The 21,183-nt window shown below is 29.4% G+C and overlaps 1 protein-coding gene across 1 annotated transcript in view; it reads left to right on the forward strand.

Moving 5' to 3' along the window:
- The window catches only part of ca4a (carbonic anhydrase IV a), a 28,724-nt gene that overhangs the window by 2,135 nt on the left and 5,406 nt on the right, over positions 1-21,183 (forward strand). Inside the window, exons 2-7 of the mRNA XM_077505000.1 lie at positions 1,302-1,346; positions 1,894-2,058; positions 2,133-2,278; positions 3,000-3,092; positions 3,178-3,244; positions 3,335-3,498. Coding sequence (XP_077361126.1) covers positions 1,302-1,346; positions 1,894-2,058; positions 2,133-2,278; positions 3,000-3,092; positions 3,178-3,244; positions 3,335-3,498 — 680 coding nt within the window. The remainder of the gene's footprint in view (positions 1-1,301; positions 1,347-1,893; positions 2,059-2,132; positions 2,279-2,999; positions 3,093-3,177; positions 3,245-3,334; positions 3,499-21,183) is intronic.

A 21,183-nucleotide genomic window follows, 5' to 3' on the forward strand; every position in this document is an offset into this window, starting at 1 on the left:
ACAGTACACATAAGCGTTGCATTTACAAAGATAATGTTAGTTAAAGGGATACTTCACTTATTTAGCCCATGATAGCAATAAAAAGTGAATATTTTGTCTATGATTAATTTGATACTTTCATTATTTTTCACGTACAATTAGTACAGTTAAAAACACATTTTGCAACTTGCTGTCGACTGAAAATGACATCACAAGGGTTCAGGTAACCAATCACAGCTCACCTGTTTTCAAGGTTTGGCCCTGTGGCATTCACAAGCGGAGCTGTGATTGGTTACCTGAGCACATTGTGATGTCATTTTCAGTCGACAGCAAGTTGCAAAATGTGTTTTTAAAGGTACCAATTGTATGTACAATTAGTACCTTTAAAAACACATTTTGCAACTTGCAATAATGAAAATACCAAATTTATTATCGGCAAAATATTAATTTTTGACTGCCAAAAATGGCTAAATAAGTAAAGTATCCCTTTAATAATTCAAATATATTTATTGTCATATCTAGTATGAGCAAAACTTTTCTTTAATTCAATCTTAGTTGATGAAGCAATTTAAAATTGTGATGATAGCTTGGCAAAGGGTTTCCAGAGGAAAAAAAATATATATATATATAAAATGTTGTGAAACTGGAGAACTGGAGAAGTGAAGGAACCACTATAATTCAAAATAAAATAAACTCTATTGTAATGTTACAATATAATATAATACAATACAATCCCAGCTGTAATAATCACTTGCTGTCATTGCCATATTAGTCAAATAAACATTGAGCGTGGATAAGATCGCACCAGGAACTCGATGGGTTTGACATGAATCACAATGCCTGCCACAGCAGAAGAGTTTGTTTTTTAGCAACCATTATTGTGCATGAGTGAGAGGAAAAGGTTGACATGGCAATGACTTCCTTCTCCAACGCGGGGAGAAGCCTTCATACAATTCTAATAACAGAGCAGGAGACCCTCCTGCAATTTTTTTTTTTTTCTCAATGGCATGAGTGTTTTTCATAAATATTTGATTGCTCGGATAGCGGCACATATTTGTCTCGGAGTTATATGGGAAGGCAAAACGTGCGCTGCGATTGTGAAATATTAATAAACTTCACCGACAAAACCATGTGAGAACGTGTCCCCACTCGTGTAAGAGATTCTATCTGTGTTTATTCTGATAGGAAGGAAAGATATTTGAGAATATAATAACAGATCCGGTGTGTTGGGCATTTAGTTATAAGAGCGGAGTTAAATATAGAAGAACACTTGACAGTATTCAAATAATTACATGTGCACTTTTGTCTATTTTCTCTTTCAGACTGGTGCTATCAGTCCCAGTTCACCTGTGAGCATCAATGCAACGGTAAGCTTCATTGGTTTCAACTTGGGGTGTCAAAATGAGTACGTTCATTTTGACTTCATTTAAAGTTCGGAGAGGATTTTTTAAAAATGTGCTAAAAAGTTACTTGATGTTAAAGATTAGCTGCATTACATGCAGTAATGCCATCTAGTGGCAGAAAATGACCACAACACAAATCAATATCACACTCATTTTTTTTTTTTTACAGTACAGTCCATCTTTTTTCATTTTACCTCAATTTTATGAATTATTATTAAATTACTGTATCAATGGGTAAAAGCTGCAGCCATGTTTCAATTAGAGGAAAAATTTCCCCCTTTTGTTAAAAAGAGTATGAAAACTTAGAAAAAAACATTTTATTGTACATTTGGTTGCAGATTTAGAACAGATATAAAACGTGATTAATCGCGAGTTAACTATTTAAGTAATGCGATTAATTATGATTAAAAATTTTAATCGCCTGACACCCCTCGTTTCACCACATTTTGCCATTTGGGGAAACGCCAAACTGAGAGCTTTGGTCAGCTTTGAAGTGTTTTTCGCGTCGTAGGTCCCGACAAGTGGAACCACGCAAACGGAGCCTGCGCTGGCAAATCCCAATCGCCCATCAACGTCGTCACCAGAAAGACCTTGAAAGACGAGCGCATGACCCCGTTTGAGTTCAGCAACTACCAGCAGATCTTCCGAGGCAGCATCAAGAATAACGGACACTCGGGTGAGCGCCAAAGTGGAGGCGGGGCCGGCACTCGAGGGCTCAGGATGCGACGCTGACTTGTTTGTCTTCTGCAGTTCAAGTTGGAGTTCCTCACCTAAGCACCATCTCAGGCGGGGGCCTGCCGAGCACCTACAAGGCCGTCCAGTTCCATCTCCACTGGGGGACCAATGGCGGGCCGGGTTCGGAGCACACCATTGATGGGGAGCAGTACCCCATGGAGGTACATCAATTCCAAAATAAATACATCAAAAAAGCAAATCATGAAACTAAAGTAAATTCCAAGTCCAAGTCCATACAAAGGTGGAAAAAGGGCGGAGCTAGGGCGTTGCGACAAGGCAAGTGGCTACTTGTTCTCACAGTTTGAGACAGCAAAGCAAGAAAAAAAAACTGAAATCAAGAGTAAGAAAGACATTTTAGGAATAGGAATGAAATTTTCACTCATGGATGCAGCACTTCGTCGCCGAGCCGCTAAATTCCTGATCAATTAATGCGCAGGTCCATTTATGTGACGCAACTTCGTGGTAGAAGCTAATGCTGTTAGCTAATGCTAAACTGTGCTAACACACTGCAGCTCTGCTTACCCTTGGCTTGGCTTTGTGTAGTCAGGTGGCTGGACTTCAACGATTACTTGCTGTCAAGTCATGAATGGGGAAACCCAGTCTGGGGCGGGGCTTATGCAAATGAGCCACATAATGACATCACAGTTGGGAAAATTTACATTTGAGAGTGGGAAATGTTTTTGTTGCACAGAATTTTTTTTATTTTTTTTTTTGACAATGAATAGCATTTGTATGCGCTCAAGTTTCTTTCTTTTTTTCCTTTCTTTTCTTTCTTTCGTCCCCCTAATGTCGAAATATCAGCAGACTGATAAAGTCGTGATAGTTTTTTGTTGGTTTTACATAAACGTACGTAAAGTTGATGATGTAACTTTTGTCATGCAGCTGCACATCGTGCACATGAAGCATCACTACACGGATCTGATGACGGCGCTGGCAGATCCAGAAGGAGTTGCAGTCCTGGGATTTTTCTACGAGGTGACTGTTTGAATCCGAAACTTTAAAAAAAAAACACAAGTGGAAATTCAGCCAAAAACGAAATGCGCCACTTCCCACTTTCAAGGTGTCCAACAGTGCAAACCGAAAGTACGATTCCATCATCAGTGCTCTGCGAAGCATCAAAAACACAAGTAGGTGCTGATGTCCAATCAGAACAAGTTAAGCGTGAAAGCTTTGCCGCAGTCCTCATGTTGTCTTCTTTTTATTTTTTTACTTTTCAGACGCCAATATCTCTCTGCCGCCGACCTCGTTGGCGCAGCTCATTCCACCTGAACACAACCTGACCTCCTTTTACCGCTATAAGGGATCTCTGACCACGCCGGGCTGCACCGAGGCCGTGGTTTGGACCTTGTTCGAGAACCCCATCCCGCTGAGTTTTGATCAGGTTGGTACGCGTGAAAAGAAATGAGAAGGGGAAGACAAATTGTTTGTTTGGTGTACGCGGCAGATTAATGTGGGAGTTGGATGATATCGCTGAAAAGTTATTTCCTCAGAGAGTCATCATTAGATGCTTTCATGTCTACTTGAATAACTGCTTCTGTCTCATGAGCTTACACTGATAAATATAGTTTGGCGTCATCTTCATCACGATTAATGTCAAGGATTTATTTCACATTAGATTCAGTTTGTTTTTATTTATAAAAACATGTACAGTATATATACAAACATGCATGGATACTCTTAAAACAGTTGGGTGGGAAATAATAACCCAACTATAATGGTCCGATTCTCTACTTCAATTTCACCCAACACAGAGTCAACTTTACTATTCATGGTTGTTTACAAAAAAAAAAAACGCCTTACTATACATGGTCGTTTTTTTAACAAAATAAAAAATGCCTGACTATACATGGTCGTTTTTTTAACAAAATAAAAAACGCCTGACTATACATGGTCGTTTTTTATTAACAAAAAAAAATTGCCTAACTATACATGGTCATTTAAAAAAAATAAATGCCTTACTATACATGGTCGTTTTTTATTAAAAAAAAATTGCCTTAATATACATGGTCGTTTTTTTATAAACCAAAAAATTGCCTTACTATACATGGTCATTTAAAAAAACCAAAAACACCTTACTATACATAGTTGTTTTTTATTAACAAAAAAAATTGCCTTACTATACATGGTCGTTTTTTATTAACAAAAAAATTGCCTTACTATACATGGTGGTTTTTTATTAACAAAGAAATTGCCTTACTATACATGGTCGTTTTTTTAACAAAATAAAAAATGCCTTACTATGCATGGTCGTTTTTTATTAACAAAAAAAAAAATTGCCTAACTATACATGGTCATTTAAAAAAAAAAAAATGCCTTACTATACATGGTCGTTTTTTATTAACAAAAAAATTGCCTTACTATACATGGTCGTTTTTTATTAACAAAAAAATTGCCTTACTACACATGGTCATTTAAAAAAAATAAATAAATTGCCTTACTATACATAGTCGTTTTTTTAGGGGGAAAAAAAAACGCCTTACTATACATGGTCGTTTTTTTAGGGGGAAAAAAAAACGCCTTACTATACATGGTCGTTTTTTATTAACAAAAAAATTGCCTTACTACACATGGTCATTTAAAAAAAAAAAAAAATTGCCTTACTATACATGGTCGTTTTTTTAGGGGGAAAAAAAACGCCTTACTATACATGGTCGTTTTTTTAGGGGGGAAAAAAAACGCCTTACTATACATGGTCGTTTTTTATTAACAAAAAAATTGCCTTACTATACATGGTCGTTTTTTTAACAAAATAAAAAATGCCTTACTATGCATGGTCGTTTTTTATTAACAAAAAAAAATTGCCTAACTATACATGGTCATTTAAAAAAAAAAATGCCTTACTATACATGGTCGTTTTTTATTAACAAAAAAAAATTGCCTAACTATACATGGTCATTTAAAAAAAAAAAAAAGCCTTACTATACATGGTCGTTTTTTAATAACAAAAAAATTGCCTTACTATACATGGTCGTTTTTTATTAACAAAAAAATTGCCTTACTATACATGGTGGTTTTTTATTAACAAAAAAATTGCCTTACTATACATGGTCGTTTTTTTAACAAAATAAAAAATGCCTTACTATGCATGGTCGTTTTTTATTAACAAAAAAAAAAATTGCCTAACTATACATGGTCATTTAAAAAAAAAAAAAATGCCTTACTATACATGGTCGTTTTTTATTAACAAAAAAATTGCCTTACTATACATGGTCGTTTTTTATTAACAAAAAAATTGCCTTACTACACATGGTCATTTAAAAAAAATAAATAAATTGCCTTACTATACATAGTCGTTTTTTTAGGGGGAAAAAAAAACGCCTTACTATACATGGTCGTTTTTTTTAGGGGGAAAAAAAAACGCCTTACTATACATGGTCGTTTTTTTAGGGGGAAAAAAAAACGCCTTACTATACATGGTCGTTTTTTTAGGGGGAAAAAAAAAAACGCTTTACTATACATGGTCGTTTTTTTTAACAAAATAAAAAACGCCTTACTATACATGGTCGTTTTTTATTAACAAAAAAAAATTGCCTAACTATACATGGTCATTTAAAAAAAAAAATGCCTTACTATACATGGTCGTTTTTTATTAACAAAAAAATTGCCTTACTATACATGGTCGTTTTTTATTAACAAAAAAATTGCCTTACTATACATGGTCGTTTTTTATTAACAAAAAAATTGCCTTACTATACATGGTCGTTTTTTATTAACAAAAAAATTGCCTTATTATACATGGTCGTTTTTTATTAACAAAAAAATTGCCTTACTATACATGGTCGTTTTTTATTAACAAAAAAAAATTGCCTAACTATACATGGTCATTTAAAAAAAAAAAAAGCCTTACTATACATGGTCGTTTTTTATTAACAAAAAAATTGCCTTACTACACATGGTAATTTAAAAAAAAATAAAAATTGCCTTACTATACATGGTCGTTTTTTTAGGGGGAAAAAAAACGCCTTACTATACATGGTCGTTTTTTTAGGGGGGAAAAAAAACGCCTTACTATACATGGTCGTTTTTTTAGGGGGGAAAAAAAACGCCTTACTATACATGGTCGTTTTTTTAGGGGGGAAAAAAAACGCCTTACTATACATGGTCGTTTTTTATTAACAAAAAAATTGCCTTACTATACATGGTCGTTTTTTTAACAAAATAAAAAATGCCTTACTATGCATGGTCGTTTTTTATTAACAAAAAAAAATTGCCTAACTATACATGGTCATTTAAAAAAAAAAATGCCTTACTATACATGGTCGTTTTTTATTAACAAAAAAAAATTGCCTAACTATACATGGTCATTTAAAAAAAAAAAAATGCCTTACTATACATGGTCGTTTTTTATTAACAAAAAAATTGCCTTACTATACATGGTCGTTTTTTATTAACAAAAAAATTGCCTTACTATACATGGTCGTTTTTTTAGGGGGAAAAAAAAACGCCTTACTATACATGGTCGTTTTTTTAGGGGGAAAAAAAAACGCCTTACTATACATGGTCGTTTTTTTAGGGGGGGAAAAAAACGCCTTACTATACATGGTCGTTTTTTTAACAAAAAAAAAAAGCCTTACTATACATGGTCGTTTTTTTAGGGGGGAAAAAAAACGCTTTACTATACATGGTCGTTTTTTTAACAAAATAAAAAACGCCTTACTATACATGGTCGTTTTTTATTAACAAAAAAAAATTGCCTAACTATACATGGTCATTTAAAAAAAAAAAAAGCCTTACTATACATGGTCGTTTTTTATTAACAAAAAAATTGCCTTACTATACATGGTCGTTTTTTATTAACAAAAAAATTGCCTTACTATACATGGTCGTTTTTTATTAACAAAAAAAATTTGCCTAACTATACATGGTCATTTAAAAAAAAAAAAGCCTTACTATACATGGTCGTTTTTTATTAACAAAAAAATTGCCTTACTACACATGGTCATTTAAAAAAAAAAAAAAATTGCCTTACTATACATGGTCGTTTTTTTAGGGGGGAAAAAAAACGCCTTACTATACATGGTCGTTTTTTTAGGTGGAAAAAAAAACGCCTTACTATACATGGTCGTTTTTTTAGGGGGGGAAAAAAACGCCTTACTATACATGGTCTTTTTTTAACAAAAAAAAAAAGCCGTACTATACATGGTCGTTTTTTTAACAAAATAAAAAATGCCTTACTGTCGTCTTTTAAACAAAACAAAAAAATGCCTTACTATACATGGTCGTTTTTTTATTAACAAAAAAATTGCCTTACTATACATAGTCATTTAAAAAAAAAATTCCTTACTATACATGGTCGTTTTTTATGAACAAAAAAATTGCCTTACTATACATGGTCGTTTTTTTATTAACAAAAAAATTGCCTTCCTATACATGGTCATTTTTTATGAACAAAAATATTGCCTTACTATACATGGTCGTTTTTTTGTTAACAAAAAAAATTGCCCTACTATACATGGTCGTTTTTTTGTTAACAAAAAAATTGCCTTACTATACATGGTCATTTAAAAAAAAAAAAAAAACACCTTACTATACATAGTTGTTTTTTATTAACAAAAAAAAATTGCCTAACTATACATGGTCATTTAAAAAAAAAAAAGCCTTACTATACATGGTCGTTTTTTAATAACAAAAAAATTGCCTTACTATACATGGTCGTTTTTTTAGGGGGGAAAAAAAACGCCTTACTATACATGGTCGTTTTTTTAGGTGGAAAAAAAAACGCCTTACTATACATGGTCGTTTTTTTAGGGGGGGAAAAAAACGCCTTACTATACATGGTCTTTTTTTAACAAAAAAAAAAAGCCGTACTATACATGGTCGTTTTTTTAACAAAATAAAAAATGCCTTACTGTCGTCTTTTAAACAAAACAAAAAAATGCCTTACTATACATGGTCGTTTTTTTATTAACAAAAAAATTGCCTTACTATACATAGTCATTTAAAAAAAAAATTCCTTACTATACATGGTCGTTTTTTATGAACAAAAAAATTGCCTTACTATACATGGTCGTTTTTTTATTAACAAAAAAATTGCCTTCCTATACATGGTCATTTTTTATGAACAAAAATATTGCCTTACTATACATGGTCGTTTTTTTGTTAACAAAAAAAATTGCCCTACTATACATGGTCGTTTTTTTGTTAACAAAAAAATTGCCTTACTATACATGGTCATTTAAAAAAAAAAAAAAAACACCTTACTATACATAGTTGTTTTTTATTAACAAAAAAAAATTGCCTAACTATACATGGTCATTTAAAAAAAAAAAAAGCCTTACTATACATGGTCGTTTTTTAATAACAAAAAAATTGCCTTACTATACATGGTCGTTTTTTATTAACAAAAAAATTGCCTTACTATACATGGTCGTTTTTTATTAACAAAAAACTTGCCTTACTACACATGGTCATTTAAAAAAAAATAAAAAATTGCCTTACTATACATGGTCGTTTTTTTAGGGGGAAAAAAAAACGCCTTACTATACATGGTCGTTTTTTTAGGGGGAAAAAAAAACGCCTTACTATACATGGTCGTTTTTTTAACAAAAAAAAAAAATGCCTTACTATACATGGTCGTTTTTTATTAACAAAAAAATTGCCTTACTACACATGGTCATTTAAAAAAAAAAAAAAATTGCCTTACTATACATGGTCGTTTTTTTAGGGGGGAAAAAAAACGCCTTACTATACATGGTCGTTTTTTTAGGTGGAAAAAAAAACGCCTTACTATACATGGTCGTTTTTTTAGGGGGGGAAAAAAACGCCTTACTATACATGGTCTTTTTTTAACAAAAAAAAAAAGCCGTACTATACATGGTCGTTTTTTTAACAAAATAAAAAATGCCTTACTGTCGTCTTTTAAACAAAACAAAAAAATGCCTTACTATACATGGTCGTTTTTTTATTAACAAAAAAATTGCCTTACTATACATAGTCATTTAAAAAAAAAATTCCTTACTATACATGGTCGTTTTTTATGAACAAAAAAATTGCCTTACTATACATGGTCGTTTTTTTATTAACAAAAAAATTGCCTTCCTATACATGGTCATTTTTTATGAACAAAAATATTGCCTTACTATACATGGTCGTTTTTTTGTTAACAAAAAAAATTGCCCTACTATACATGGTCGTTTTTTTGTTAACAAAAAAATTGCCTTACTATACATGGTCATTTAAAAAAAAAAAAAAAACACCTTACTATACATAGTTGTTTTTTATTAACAAAAAAAAATTGCCTAACTATACATGGTCATTTAAAAAAAAAAAAGCCTTACTATACATGGTCGTTTTTTAATAACAAAAAAATTGCCTTACTATACATGGTCGTTTTTTTAGGGGGGAAAAAAAACGCCTTACTATACATGGTCGTTTTTTTAGGTGGAAAAAAAAACGCCTTACTATACATGGTCGTTTTTTTAGGGGGGGAAAAAAACGCCTTACTATACATGGTCTTTTTTTAACAAAAAAAAAAAGCCGTACTATACATGGTCGTTTTTTTAACAAAATAAAAAATGCCTTACTGTCGTCTTTTAAACAAAACAAAAAAATGCCTTACTATACATGGTCGTTTTTTTATTAACAAAAAAATTGCCTTACTATACATAGTCATTTAAAAAAAAAATTCCTTACTATACATGGTCGTTTTTTATGAACAAAAAAATTGCCTTACTATACATGGTCGTTTTTTTATTAACAAAAAAATTGCCTTCCTATACATGGTCATTTTTTATGAACAAAAATATTGCCTTACTATACATGGTCGTTTTTTTGTTAACAAAAAAAATTGCCCTACTATACATGGTCGTTTTTTTGTTAACAAAAAAATTGCCTTACTATACATGGTCATTTAAAAAAAAAAAAAAAACACCTTACTATACATAGTTGTTTTTTATTAACAAAAAAAAATTGCCTAACTATACATGGTCATTTAAAAAAAAAAAAAGCCTTACTATACATGGTCGTTTTTTAATAACAAAAAAATTGCCTTACTATACATGGTCGTTTTTTATTAACAAAAAAATTGCCTTACTATACATGGTCGTTTTTTATTAACAAAAAACTTGCCTTACTACACATGGTCATTTAAAAAAAAATAAAAAATTGCCTTACTATACATGGTCGTTTTTTTAGGGGGAAAAAAAAACGCCTTACTATACATGGTCGTTTTTTTAGGGGGAAAAAAAAACGCCTTACTATACATGGTCGTTTTTTTAACAAAAAAAAAAAATGCCTTACTATACATGGTCGTTTTTTTTTTTTAACAAAATAAAAAACGCCTTACTGTCGTTTTTTAAACAAAACAAAAAAACGCCTTACTATACATGGTCGTTTTTTTAACAAAATAAAAAATGCCTTACTATGCATGGTCGTTTTTTATTAACAAAAAAAAATTGCCTAACTATACATGGTCATTTAAAAAAAAAAAATGCCTTACTATACATGGTCGTTTTTTATTAACAAAAAAATTGCCTTACTATACATGGTCGTTTTTTATTAACAAAAAAATTGCCTTACTACACATGGTCATTTAAAAAAAAAAAAAAAATTGCCTTACTATACATGGTCGTTTTTTTAGGGGGAAAAAAAAACGCCTTACTATACATGGTCGTTTTTTTAGGGGGAAAAAAAAACGCCTTACTATACATGGTCGTTTTTTTAACAAAAAAAAAAAAATGCCTTACTATACATGGTCGTTTTTTTTTTTTAACAAAATAAAAAACGCCTTACTGTCGTTTTTTAAACAAAACAAAAAAACGCCTTACTATACATGGTCGTTTTTTTAACAAAATAAAAAATGCCTTACTATGCATGGTCGTTTTTTATTAACAAAAAAAAATTGCCTAACTATACATGGTCATTTAAAAAAAAAAATGCCTTACTATACATGGTCGTTTTTTTAGGGGGGAAAAAAACGCTTTACTATACATGGTCGTTTTTTTAACAAAATAAAAAACGCCTTACTATACATGGTCGTTTTTTATTAACAAAAAAAAATTGCCGAACTATACATGGTCATTTAAAAAAAAAAAATGCCTTACTATACATGGTCGTTTTTTATTAACAAAAAAATTGCCTTACTATACATGGTCGTTTTTTATTAACAAAAAAAATTGCCTAACTATACATGGTCATTAAAAAAAAAAAAAGCCTTACTATACATGGTCGTTTTTTATTAACAAAAAAATTGCCTTTCTACACATGGTCATTTAAAAAAAAAAAAAAATTGCCTTACTATACATGGTCGTTTTTTTAGGGGGAAAAAAAAACGCCTTACTATACATGGTCGTTTTTTTAGGGGGGAAAAAAAACGCCTTACTATACATGGTCGTTTTTTTAGGGGGGAAAAAAAACGCCTTACTATACATGGTCGTTTTTTTAACAAAAAAAAAAAAGCCTTACTATACATGGTCGTTTTTTTAGGGGGAAAAAAAAAACGCTTTACTATACATGGTCGTTTTTTTAACAAAATAAAAAACGCCTTACTATACATGGTCGTTTTTTATTAACAAAAAAAAATTGCCTAACTATACATGGTCATTTAAAAAAAAAAAAAGCCTTACTATACATGGTCGTTTTTTATTAACAAAAAAATTGCCTTACTATACATGGTCGTTTTTTATTAACAAAAAAATTGCCTTACTATACATGGTCGTTTTTTATTAACAAAAAAAAATTGCCTAACTATACATGGTCATTTAAAAAAAAAAATGCCTTACTATACATGGTCGTTTTTTATTAACAAAAAAATTGCCTTACTATACATGGTCGTTTTTTATTAACAAAAAAATTGCCTTACTATACATGGTCGTTTAAAAAAATAAAATAAATTGCCTTACTATACATAGTCGTTTTTTTAGGGGGGAAAAAAAACGCCTTACTATACATGGTCGTTTTTTTAGGGGAAAAAAAAACGCCTTACGATACATGGTCGTTTTTTTAGGGGGAAAAAAAAACGCTTTACTATACATGGTCGTTTTTTTAACAAAATAAAAAACGCCTTACTATACATGGTCGTTTTTTATTAACAAAAAAAAATTGCCTAACTATACATGGTCATTTAAAAAAAAAAATGCCTTACTATACATGGTCGTTTTTTATTAACAAAAAAATTGCCTTACTATACATGGTCGTTTTTTATTAACAAAAAAATTGCCTTACTATACATGGTCGTTTTTTATTAACAAAAAAATTGCCTTACTATACATGGTCGTTTTTTATTAACAAAAAAAAAATTGCCTAACTATACATGGTCATTTAAAAAAAAAAAGCCTTACTATACATGGTCGTTTTTTATTAACAAAAAAATTGCCTTACTACACATGGTCATTTAAAAAAAAAAAAAAATTGCCTTACTATACATGGTCGTTTTTTTAGGGGGAAAAAAAACGCCTTACTATACATGGTCGTTTTTTTAGGGGGGAAAAAAAACGCCTTACTATACATGGTCGTTTTTTATTAACAAAAAAATTGCCTTACTATACATGGTCGTTTTTTTAAAAAAATAAAAAATGCCTTACTATGCATGGTCGTTTTTTATTAACAAAAAAAAATTGCCTAACTATACATGGTCATTTAAAAAAAAAAAAATGCCTTACTATACATGGTCGTTTTTTATTAACAAAAAAATTGCCTTACTACACATGGTCATTTAAAAAAAATAAATAAATTGCCTTACTATACATAGTCGTTTTTTTAGGGGGAAAAAAAAACGCCTTACTATACATGGTCGTTTTTTTAGGAGGGAAAAAAAACGCCTTACTATACATGGTCGTTTTTTTAACAAAATAAAAAATGCCTTACTATACATGGTCGTTTTTTTTTTTAACAAAATAAAAAACGCCTTACTGTCGTTTTTTAAACAAACAAAAAACATGCCTTACTATACATGGTCGTTTTTTTATTAACAAAAAAATTGCCTTACTACACATGGTCATTTAAAAAAAAAAAAAAAATAGCCTTACTATACATGGTCGTTTTTTTAGGGGGAAAAAAAAACGCCTTACTATACATGGTCGTTTTTTTAGGGGGAAAAAAAAACGCCTTACTATACATGGTCGTTTTTTTAGGGGGGAAAAAAAACGCCTTACTATACATGGTCGTTTTTTTAACAAAAAAAAAAAGCCTTACTATACATGGTCGTTTTTTTAGGGGGAAAAAAAAACGCTTTACTATACAAGGTCGTTTTTTTAACAAAATAAAAAACGCCTTACTATACATGGTCGTTTTTTATTAACAAAAAAATTGCCTTACTATACATGGTCGTTTTTTATTAACAAAAAAATTGCCTTACTATACATGGTCGTTTTTTATTAACAAAAAAAAATTGCCTAACTATACATGGTCATTTAAAAAAAAAAAAGCCTTACTATACATGGTCGTTTTTTATTAACAAAAAAATTGCCTTACTACACATGGTCATTTAAAAAAAATAATAATAATTGCCTTACTATACATGGTCGTTTTTTTAGGGGGGGAAAAAAACGCCTTACTATACATGGTCGTTTTTTTAGGGGGGAAAAAAAACGCCTTACTATACATGGTCGTTTTTTAACAAAAAAAAAAAGCCGTACTATACATGGTCGTTTTTTTAACAAAATAAAAAATGCCTTACTATACATGGTCGTTTTTTTTTTTTTAACAAAATAAAAAACGCCTTACTGTCGTTTTTTAAACAAAACAAAAAAATGCCTTACTATACATGGTCGTTTTTTTAATAACAAAAAAATTGCCTTACTATACATAGTCATTTAAAAAAAAAATGCCTTACTATACATGGTCGTTTTTTATGAACAAAAAAATTGCCTTACTATACATGGTCGTTTTTTTATTAACAAAAAAATTGCCTTACTATACATGGTCATTTAAAAAAAAAAAAAAAAACACCTTACTATACATAGTTGTTTTTTATTAACAAAAAAAAATTGCCTAACTATACATGGTCATTTAAAAAAAAAAAAGCCTTACTATTCATGGTCGTTTTTTATTAACAAAAAAATTGCCTTACTATACATGGTCATTAAAAAAAAAAAAAAGCCTTACTATACATGGTCGTTTTTTATTAACAAAAAAATTGCCTTACTATACATGGTCGTTTTTTATTAACAAAAAAATTGCCTTACTATACATGGTCGTTTTTTATTAACAAAAAAATTGCCTTACTACACATGGTCATTTAAAAAAAAAAAAATAATTGCCTTACTATACATGGTCGTTTTTTTAGGGGGAAAAAAAAACGCCTTACTATACATGGTCGTTTTTTTAGGGGGAAAAAAAAACGCCTTACTATACATGGTCGTTTTTTTAGGGGGAAAAAAAAACGCCTTACTATACATGGTCGTTTTTTTAACAAAAAAAAAAATGCCTTACTATACATGGTCGTTTTTTTTTTTAACAAAATAAAAAACGCCTTACTGTCGTTTTTTAAACAAAACAAAAAAATGCCTTACTATACATGGTCATTTTTTTATTAACAAAAAAATTGCCTTACTACACATGGTCATTTAAAATAAATAAATAAATTGCCTTACTATACATAGTCGTTTTTTTAGGGGGAAAAAAAAACGCCTTACTATACATGGTCGTTTTTTTACGGGGGAAAAAAACGCCTTACTATACATGGTCGTTTTTTTAACAAAATAAAAAATGCCTTACTATACATGGTCGTTTTTTTTTTAACAAAATAAAAAACGCCTTACTGTCGTTTTTTAAACAAAACAAAAAAATGCCTTACTATACATGGTCGTTTTTTTATTAACAAAAAAATTGCCTTACTATACATGGTCATTTTTTATGAACAAAAATATTGCCTTACTATACATGGTCGTTTTTTTGTTAACAAAAAAAATTGCCTTACTATACATGGTCGTTTTTTTGTTAACAAAAAAATTTACTTACTATACATGGTCATTTAAAAAAAAAAAAAAACACCTTACTATACATAGTTGTTTTTTATTAACAAAAAAAAATTGCCTAACTATACATGGTCATTTAAAAAAAAAAAAGCCTTACTATTCATGGTCGTTTTTTATTAACAAAAAAATTGCCTTACTATACATGGTCGTTTTTTATTAACAAAAAAATTGCCTTACTACACATGGTCATTTAAAATAAATAAATAAATTGCCTTACTATACATGGTCGTTTTTTTAGGGGGGGAAAAAAGCGCCTTACTATACATGGTTGTTTTTTTAGTGGGAAAAAAAACGGCTTACTATACATGGTCGTTTTTTTAACAACATAAAAAACGCCTTACTATACATGGTCGTTTTTTTTTAACAAAATAAAAAACGCCTTACTATACATGGTCATTAAAAAAAAAAAAGCCTTACTATACATGGTCGTTTTTTATTAACAAAAAAATTGCCTAACTATACATGGTCATTTAAAAAAAAAAAAGCCTTACTATTCATGGTCGTTTTTTATTAACAAAAAAATTGCCTTACTATACATGGTCATTAAAAAAAAAAAAGCCTTACTATACATGGTCGTTTTTTATTAACAAAAAAATTGCCTTACTATACATGGTCGTTTTTTATTAACAAAAAAATTGCCTTACTATACATGGTCGTTTTTTATTAACAAAAAAATTGCCTTACTATACATGGTCATTTAAAAAAAAAAAAATAATTGCCTTACTATACATGGTCGTTTTTTTAGGGGGAAAAAAAAACGCCTTACTATACATGGTCGTTTTTTTAGGGGGGCAAAAAAACGCCTTACTATACATGGTCGTTTTTTTAGGGGGAAAAAAAAACGCCTTACTATACATGGTCGTTTTTTTAACAAAAAAAAAAATGCCTTACTATACATGGTCGTTTTTTTTTTTTAACAAAATAAAAAACGCCTTACTGTCGTTTTTTAAACAAAACAAAAAATTGCCTAACTATACATGGTCATTTAAAAAAAAAAATGCCTTACTATACATGGTCGTTTTTTATTAACAAAAAAATTGCCTTACTATACATGGTCGTTTTTTATTAACAAAAAAATTGCCTTACTATACATGGTCGTTTAAAAAAATAAAATAAATTGCCTTACTATACATAGTCGTTTTTTTAGGGGGGAAAAAAAACGCCTTACTATACATGGTCGTTTTTTTAGGGGAAAAAAAAACGCCTTACGATACATGGTCGTTTTTTTAGGGGGGAAAAAAAATGCCTTACTATACATGGTCGTTTTTTATTAACAAAAAAATTGCCTTACTATACATGGTCGTTTTTTATTAACAAAAAAATTGCCTTACTATACATGGTCGTTTTTTATTAACAAAAAAATTGCCTTACTATACATGGTCGTTTTTTATTAACAAAAAAAAAATTGCCTAACTATACATGGTCATTTAAAAAAAAAAAGCCTTACTATACATGGTCGTTTTTTATTAACAAAAAAATTGCCTTACTACACATGGTCATTTAAAAAAAAAAAAAAAATTGCCTTACTATACATGGTCGTTTTTTTAGGGGGAAAAAAAACGCCTTACTATACATGGTCGTTTTTTTAGGGGGGAAAAAAAACGCCTTACTATACATGGTCGTTTTTTATTAACAAAAAAATTGCCTTACTATACATGGTCGTTTTTTTTAAAAAATAAAAAATGCCTTACTATGCATGGTCGTTTTTTATTAACAAAAAAAAATTGCCTAACTATACATGGTCATTTAAAAAAAAAAAAATGCCTTACTATACATGGTCGTTTTTTATTAACAAAAAAATTGCCTTACTACACATGGTCATTTAAAAAAAATAAATAAATTGCCTTACTATACATAGTCGTTTTTTTAGGGGGAAAAAAAAACGCCTTACTATACATGGTCGTTTTTTTAGGAGGGAAAAAAAACGCCTTACTATACATGGTCGTTTTTTTAACAAAATAAAAAATGCCTTACTATACATGGTCGTTTTTTTTTTTAACAAAATAAAAAACGCCTTACTGTCGTTTTTTAAACAAACAAAAAAAATGCCTTACTATACATGGTCGTTTTTTTATTAACAAAAAAATTGCCTTACTATACATGGTCATTTAAAAAAAAAAATGCCTTACTATACATGGTCGTTTTTTATGAACAAAAAAATTGCCTTACTATACATGGTCGTTTTTTTAGGGGGGAAAAAAACGCTTTACTATACATGGTCGTTTTTTTAACAAAATAAAAAACGCCTTACTATACATGGTCGTTTTTTATTAACAAAAAGAAATTGCCGAACTATACATGGTCATTTAAAAAAAAAAAATGCCTTACTATACATGGTCGTTTTTTATTAACAAAAAAATTGCCTTACTATACATGGTCGTTTTTTATTAACAAAAAAAATTGCCTAACTATACATGGTCATTAAAAAAAAAAAAAAGCCTTACTATACATGGTCGTTTTTTATTAACAAAAAAATTGCCTTTCTACACATGGTCATTTAAAAAAAAAAAAAATTGCCTTACTATACATGGTCGTTTTTTTAGGGGGAAAAAAAAACGCCTTACTATACATGGTCGTTTTTTTAGGGGGGAAAAAAAACGCCTTACTATACATGGTCGTTTTTTTAGGGGGGAAAAAAAACGCCTTACTATACATGGTCGTTTTTTTAACAAAAAAAAAAAGCCTTACTATACATGGTCGTTTTTTTAGGGGGAAAAAAAAAACGCTTTACTATACATGGTCGTTTTTTTAACAAAATAAAAAACGCCTTACTATACATGGTCGTTTTTTATTAACAAAAAAAAATTGCCTAACTATACATGGTCATTTAAAAAAAAAAAAAGCCTTACTATACATGGTCGTTTTTTATTAACAAAAAAATTGCCTTACTATACATGGTCGTTTTTTATTAACAAAAAAATTGCCTTACTATACATGGTCGTTTTTTATTAACAAAAAAATTGCCTTACTATACATGGTCGTTTTTTATTAACAAAAAAATTGCCTTACTATACATGGTCGTTTTTTATTAACAAAAAAAAATTGCCTAACTATACATGGTCATTTAAAAAAAAAAAGCCTTACTATACATGGTCGTTTTTTATTAACAAAAAAATTGCCTTACTACACATGGTCATTTAAAAAAAAAAAAAAATTGCCTTACTATACATGGTCGTTTTTTTAGGGGGAAAAAAAACGCCTTACTATACATGGTCGTTTTTTTAGGGGGGAAAAAAAACGCCTTACTATACATGGTCGTTTTTTATTAACAAAAAAATTGCCTTACTATACATGGTCGTTTTTTTAACAAAATAAAAAATGCCTTACTATGCATGGTCGTTTTTTATTAACAAAAAAATTGCCTTACTACACATGGTCATTTAAAAAAAATAAATAAATTGCCTTACTATACATAGTCGTTTTTTTAGGGGGAAAAAAAACCGCCTTACTATACATGGTCGTTTTTTTAGGAGGGAAAAAAAACGCCTTACTATACATGGTCGTTTTTTTAACAAAATAAAAAATGCCTTACTACACATGGTCGTTTTTTTTTTTAACAAAATAAAAAACGCCTTACTGTCGTTTTTTAAACAAACAAAAAAAATGCCTTACTATACATGGTCGTTTTTTTATTAACAAAAAAATTGCCTTACTATACATGGTCATTTAAAAAAAAAAATGCCTTACTATACATGGTCGTTTTTTATGAACAAAAAAATTGCCTTACTATACATGGTCGTTTTTTTAGGGGGGAAAAAAACGCTTTACTATACATGGTCGTTTTTTTAACAAAATAAAAAACGCCTTACTATACATGGTCGTTTTTTATTAACAAAAAAAAATTGCCGAACTATACATGGTCATTTAAAAAAAAAAAATGCCTTACTATACATGGTCGTTTTTTATTAACAAAAAAATTGCCTTACTATACATGGTCGTTTTTTATTAACAAAAAAAAATTGCCTAACTATACATGGTCATTAAAAAAAAAAAAAGCCTTACTATACATGGTCGTTTTTTATTAACAAAAAAAAATTGCCTAACTATACATGGTCATTAAAAAAAAAAAAAGCCTTACTATACATGGTCGTTTTTTATTAACAAAAAAATTGCCTTTCTACACATGGTCATTTAAAAAAAAAAAAAAAATTGCCTTACTATACATGGTCGTTTTTTTAGGGGGAAAAAAAAACGCCTTACTATACATGGTCGTTTTTTTAGGGGGGAAAAAAAACGCCTTACTATACATGGTCGTTTTTTTAGGGGGGAAAAAAAACGCCTTACTATACATGGTCGTTTTTTTAACAAAAAAAAAAAGCCTTACTATACATGGTCGTTTTTTTAGGGGGAAAAAAAAAACGCTTTACTATACATGGTCGTTTTTTTAACAAAATAAAAAACGCCTTACTATACATGGTCGTTTTTTATTAACAAAAAAAAATTGCCTAACTATACATGGTCATTTAAAAAAAAAAAAAGCCTTACTATACATGGTCGTTTTTTATTAACAAAAAAATTGCCTTACTATACATGGTCGTTTTTTATTAACAAAAAAATTGCCTTACTATACATGGTCGTTTTTTATTAACAAAAAAAAATTGCCTAACTATACATGGTCATTTAAAAAAAAAAAAGCCTTACTATACATGGTCGTTTTTTATTAACAAAAAAATTGCCTTACTACACATGGTCATTTAAAAAAAAATAAATAATTGCCTTACTATACATGGTCGTTTTTTTAGGGGGGAAAAAAAACGCCTTACTATACATGGTCGTTTTTTTAGGGGGAAAAAAAAACGGCTTACTATACATGGTCGTTTTTTTAACAAAAAAAAAAAGCCTTACTATACATGGTCGTTTTTTTAGGGGGGGAAAAAAACGCCTTACTATACATGGTCGTTTTTTTAACAAAAAAAAAAAAGCCTTACTATACATGGTCGTTTTTTTAACAAAATAAAAAATGCCTTACTATACATGGTCGTTTTTTTTTTTAACAAAATAAAAAACGCCTTACTGTCGTTTTTTAAACAAACAAAAAAAATGCCTTACTATACATGGTCGTTTTTTTATTAACAAAAAAATTGCCTTACTATACATGGTCATTTAAAAAAAAAAATGCCTTACTATACATGGTCGTTTTTTTAACAAAATAAAAAACGCCTTACTATACATGGTCGTTTTTTATTAACAAAAAAAAATTGCCTAACTATACATGGTCATTTAAAAAAAAAAATGCCTTACTATACATGGTCGTTTTTTATTAACAAAAAAATTGCCTTACTATACATGGTCGTTTTTTATTAACAAAAAAATTGCCTTACTATACATGGTCGTTTTTTATTAACAAAAAAAAATTGCCTAACTATACATGGTCATCTAAAAAAAAAAAAGCCTTACTATACATGGTCGTTTTTTATTAACAAAAAAATTGCCTTACTACACATGGTCATTTAAAAAAAAAAAAAAAATAGCCTTACTATACATGGTCGTTTTTTTAGGGGGAAAAAAAAACGCCTTACTATACATGGTCGTTTTTTTAGGGGGAAAAAAAAACGCCTTACTATACATGGTCGTTTTTTTAGGGGGGGAAAAAAACGCCTTACTATACATGGTCGTTTTTTTAACAAAAAAAAAAAGCCTTACTATACATGGTCGTTTTTTTAGGGGGAAAAAAAAACGCTTTACTATACAAGGTCGTTTTTTTAACAAAATAAAAAACGCCTTACTATACATGGTCGTTTTTTATTAACAAAAAAATTGCCTTACTATACATGGTCGTTTTTTATTAACAAAAAAATTGCCTTACTATACATGGTCGTTTTTTATTAACAAAAAAAAATTGCCTAACTATACATGGTCATTTAAAAAAAAAAAAGCCTTACTATACATGGTCGTTTTTTATTAACAAAAAAATTGCCTTACTACACATGGTCATTTAAAAAAAAAAATAATAATTGCCTTACTATACATGGTCGTTTTTTTAGGGGGGGAAAAAAACGCCTTACTATACATGGTCGTTTTTTTAGGGGGGAAAAAAAACGCCTTACTATACATGGTCGTTTTTTAACAAAAAAAAAAAGCCGTACTATACATGGTCGTTTTTTTAACAAAATAAAAAATGCCTTACTATACATGGTCGTTTTTTTTTTTTA

Source organism: Festucalex cinctus, chromosome 18 (assembly GCF_051991245.1).
Source record: "Festucalex cinctus isolate MCC-2025b chromosome 18, RoL_Fcin_1.0, whole genome shotgun sequence".
Classification (NCBI taxonomy): Eukaryota; Metazoa; Chordata; class Actinopteri; order Syngnathiformes; family Syngnathidae; genus Festucalex; species Festucalex cinctus.